This window comes from Populus trichocarpa, chromosome 13 (assembly GCF_000002775.5).
Source record: "Populus trichocarpa isolate Nisqually-1 chromosome 13, P.trichocarpa_v4.1, whole genome shotgun sequence".
In the NCBI taxonomy this organism is placed as follows: Eukaryota; Viridiplantae; Streptophyta; class Magnoliopsida; order Malpighiales; family Salicaceae; genus Populus; species Populus trichocarpa.
The window spans coordinates 7,673,957-7,677,368 of NC_037297.2; the positions used below are offsets into that span (position 1 = coordinate 7,673,957).

Consider the following 3,412-nt stretch of genomic DNA (forward strand, 5'->3'; position numbering starts at 1 on the left):
AATATTACAATATTATGAAAAGTTTCTGGTTGGAATTGGACTATTATCAGGATTTTAAGATGCAGTGTAGTGAGGATGCTGTGATTTTAAAGAATTATGTAGAAAGAGAAAGGATCTTTGAATTTCTTGCAGGACTCAACATAGAATTTGATCAAATGCGAATCCAAATACTTGGAAAGGAATCCCTGCCCTCACTCAATGAGGTATTTTCAGTAATAGGGGCTGAAGAAGGAAGGAGAACTGTGATGCTTGAGGTCCCAAATACTGAAGGTTCTGCTATGATGATAACTAATAGCAGACACTTAAGTGATGCTAGCAGAAACCAAAATGATGCCATGAATGGTGCAGAAGTGGTGAAGACTGAAGGGAGAAAATTCTTTAAGGATGATCAGTTTTGTAACTATTGCAAGAAAACAGGTCATACAAAGGAGACCTGCTGGAAACTCCATGGAAAACCACCAAGGATGGGGCGTAATGGAGGACAAAAATGGAACCATTCAAGAGGACATGCACACTTAACAAATTCAGGAGAGGCAGCACATGAGTCCAGCACCCTAGAGGTGAGAGAATTCAACAAAGAGGAGATTGAACGCTTAAGAACCTTACTCAACACAATGGAGAAACCATCTGGATCATGCTCTCTTGCTCAAAATGGTAAAATTCCAATTTCTCATGTCTTTAGTGCCTCAAACAAGAACCATTCCAGCATATGGGTCATTGAATCAGGTGCAACAGACCATATGACTTATTCTGCAGGTGCCTTCACATCATATCAACCCTGTCCTAGCAGTAAGAAAATCACAGTGGCTGATGGATCTCTAACCACAATTGCAGGCCAGGGAACAATCCCTCTTAATCCTGTATTTACTCTTCAAAGAGTATTACATGTTCCTAATCTTACTGCAAATCTGTTATCTATCCGAAAACTAATTAAAGACATAAATTGTAGTGTAACTTTCTTCCTTGATCACTGCATATTTCAGGACCTAGCTACGGGGAGGACGATTGGGCAAGCTAGAGTCAAAGATGGGCTATACATGCTTGGAGTGCAAGGCAGCAGTAGTAACTCCCCTTCTCTATCATTCATTTCAGTTAATTCTAATAAAACTGATGTTTGGAATCATCATCGTCGTTTAGGACATCTATCATTTAAGACTCTTAGGAACATGTTTCCATCTTTATTTAAAAATCTTGATGTTGAACAATTTCATTGTGAAATCTGTGAATTTGCAAAGCACCATAGAGTGCCTTTTCCTATAAATGATTCAAGATCTGTGTCTCCATTTACTATAATTTACTCGGATATATGGGGTCCATATAACATTCCTAATATTTCAGGAGCAAAAGGTTTTGTAACATTTATTGATGATTGCACCCGAATGACTTGGGTTTACCTTCTTAAAAGAAAATCTGATGTGAGTCATATCCTTCCAAACTTTACAAATATGATAAGGAATCAATTTGGGGTTAGCATTAAGGGTTTTAGAACTGATAATGCTAGGGACTACTTTAATCAGATTTTATCATCATACTTTGAAAAAGAAGGGATTATTCATCAATCATCTTGTGTTAATACTCCCCAACAAAATGGGTTGGCAGAAAGAAAAAATAGACATCTCCTTGAGACTACTCGAGCTCTACTTTTCCAGCATCAAGTTCCAAAAAATTATTAGGGAGAAGCAGTTTTAACCTCTACGTATTTGATAAATCGAATACCTTCAAGAGTTATTGGTTTCAAAAGTCCTTTAAACTATTTGTCAGAATTCTTTCCAAAGAATAATTTTTATTCTAAAATTCCCCCAAGGATCTTTGGGTGTGTCACCTATGTTCACATTCATAAACATAAACGAGACAAACTTGATGCTAGAGCTCTTAAGTGTGTTTTCATAGGATATTCTATCACACAAAAAGGTTACAAATGTTATCATCCATCTTCAAAGAGATTTCTTGTGTCAAAGGATGTAAGTTTTAATGAAAATCAGTCTTTCTTCAACAAATCTTCTCTTCAGGGGGAGGAAAACAACACAGAAGATAAGACTAACAATGACTTTGACATTTTTTCATTCCAAATCCCATCTAGGCAGCAATCATCTCCCATTTCACCATCATGTGAGTCTCCAAATATTACTCTGCAGGGAGAAACTACTGCTGACAGACCTCTTCAGGTATATAGAAGAAGGATACAACCTGATTTGACTCTCTTGCAAGCCCAAGAATCCGAACCAGAGCAAGGTAATGAACTTTCTCATTCATCTCTACCTATTCCTGACCTTGATCAGCCAATTGCTATTAGAAAAGGAAGAAGAGAATGCACTAAGAATCCCTTATATCCTATAGCTAATTTTATGTCATTTCAAAAGTTCTCACCATCACACAAAGCCTTTCTCTCAAAAATAAACACCATACCTATCCCAAAAAACTTATATGAGGCTCTAGGAAATGAGAATTGGAAAACTGCCATGAGAGAAGAGATGAATGCACTAGAGAGGAATCAAACATGGGAAATAGTTGAGTTACCAAAAGAGAAGAAAACAGTAGGGTGTAAGTGGGTTTATGCCCTGAAATATAAAGCTGATGGCAGCCTAGAAAGGTATAAAGCCAGGCTAGTTGCAAAAGGATTTACACAAACATTTGGGATAGACTATCAAGAGACATTTGCTCCAGTTGCTAAGATGAACACCATTCGAATTCTGTTTTCTTTATCTGCTAATCTTGGATGGTGTATGCAGCAATATGATGTTAAGAATGCCTTCTTACATGGAGAGTTGGAAGAAGAAGTTTATATGGATCCACCACCAGGATTCAGTCACTCCCTTCTTCCCAACCAGGTCTGCAGACTAAAGAAGGCACTCTATGGCTTAAAACAGTCTCCTAGAGCCTGGTTTGAAAGGTTCACCAAAGCCATGGTTTTTATGGGATATCGGCAAAGCCAAGGAGATCATACTTTGTTCATCAAACACTCCATTTCAGGGGGAGTTACTATTCTGATTGTTTATGTTGATGACATTATAATAACAGGTGATGACTTTGTGGAAAGAGATAAGTTGAGAAAGAGACTTTCAACAGAATTTGAAATCAAGGAATTGGGGAAGTTGAAATACTTTCTTGGCATAGAAGTGGCACATTCAGAAAAGGGGATTTTTATCTCTCAACAGAAGTATATTCTTGACCTTCTAAAGGAAACAGGAATGGTTGACTGTAGACCATGTGAAACACCTATTGATCTAAAGCACAGACTTGAGAATGATGAGGAAGGGGCTACAACTGACAAGGGTCAATACCAAAGGTTAGTTGGTAAGTTGATCTACTTAGCTCACACTCGTCCAGACATTGCTTATGTCGTGAGTGTGGTGAGTCAATTTATGCACAACCCGAAAGATTCACATCTCCAGGCAGTGTACAGACTTCTCAG

General features: G+C 37.9%; 1 protein-coding gene across 1 annotated transcript; it reads left to right on the forward strand.

Moving 5' to 3' along the window:
* Positions 1–225: 225 nt before the first annotated feature.
* LOC127904170 (uncharacterized) lies at positions 226–1,033 on the forward strand. Its single transcript, XM_052446310.1, has 2 exons — positions 226–654; positions 984–1,033. Exons 1-2 carry the CDS (start codon positions 246–248, stop codon positions 1,016–1,018), a joined length of 444 nt encoding a protein of 147 aa, XP_052302270.1. The 5' UTR covers positions 226–245; the 3' UTR covers positions 1,019–1,033.
* The last annotated feature ends 2,379 nt before the right edge of the window (positions 1,034–3,412 follow it).

What these genes read in the sequence shown, in the direction of transcription:
- LOC127904170 (XM_052446310.1), top strand. Translation starts at nt 246, where the DNA reads ATGCTTGAGGTCCCAAATACTGAAGGTTCTGCTATGATGATAACTAAT. An exon ending in ATGCTCTCTTGCTCAAAATG is followed by an intron (nt 655 to 983) that starts GTAAAATTCCAA and finishes TGCATATTTCAG; the next exon opens with GACCTAGCTACGGGGAGGAC.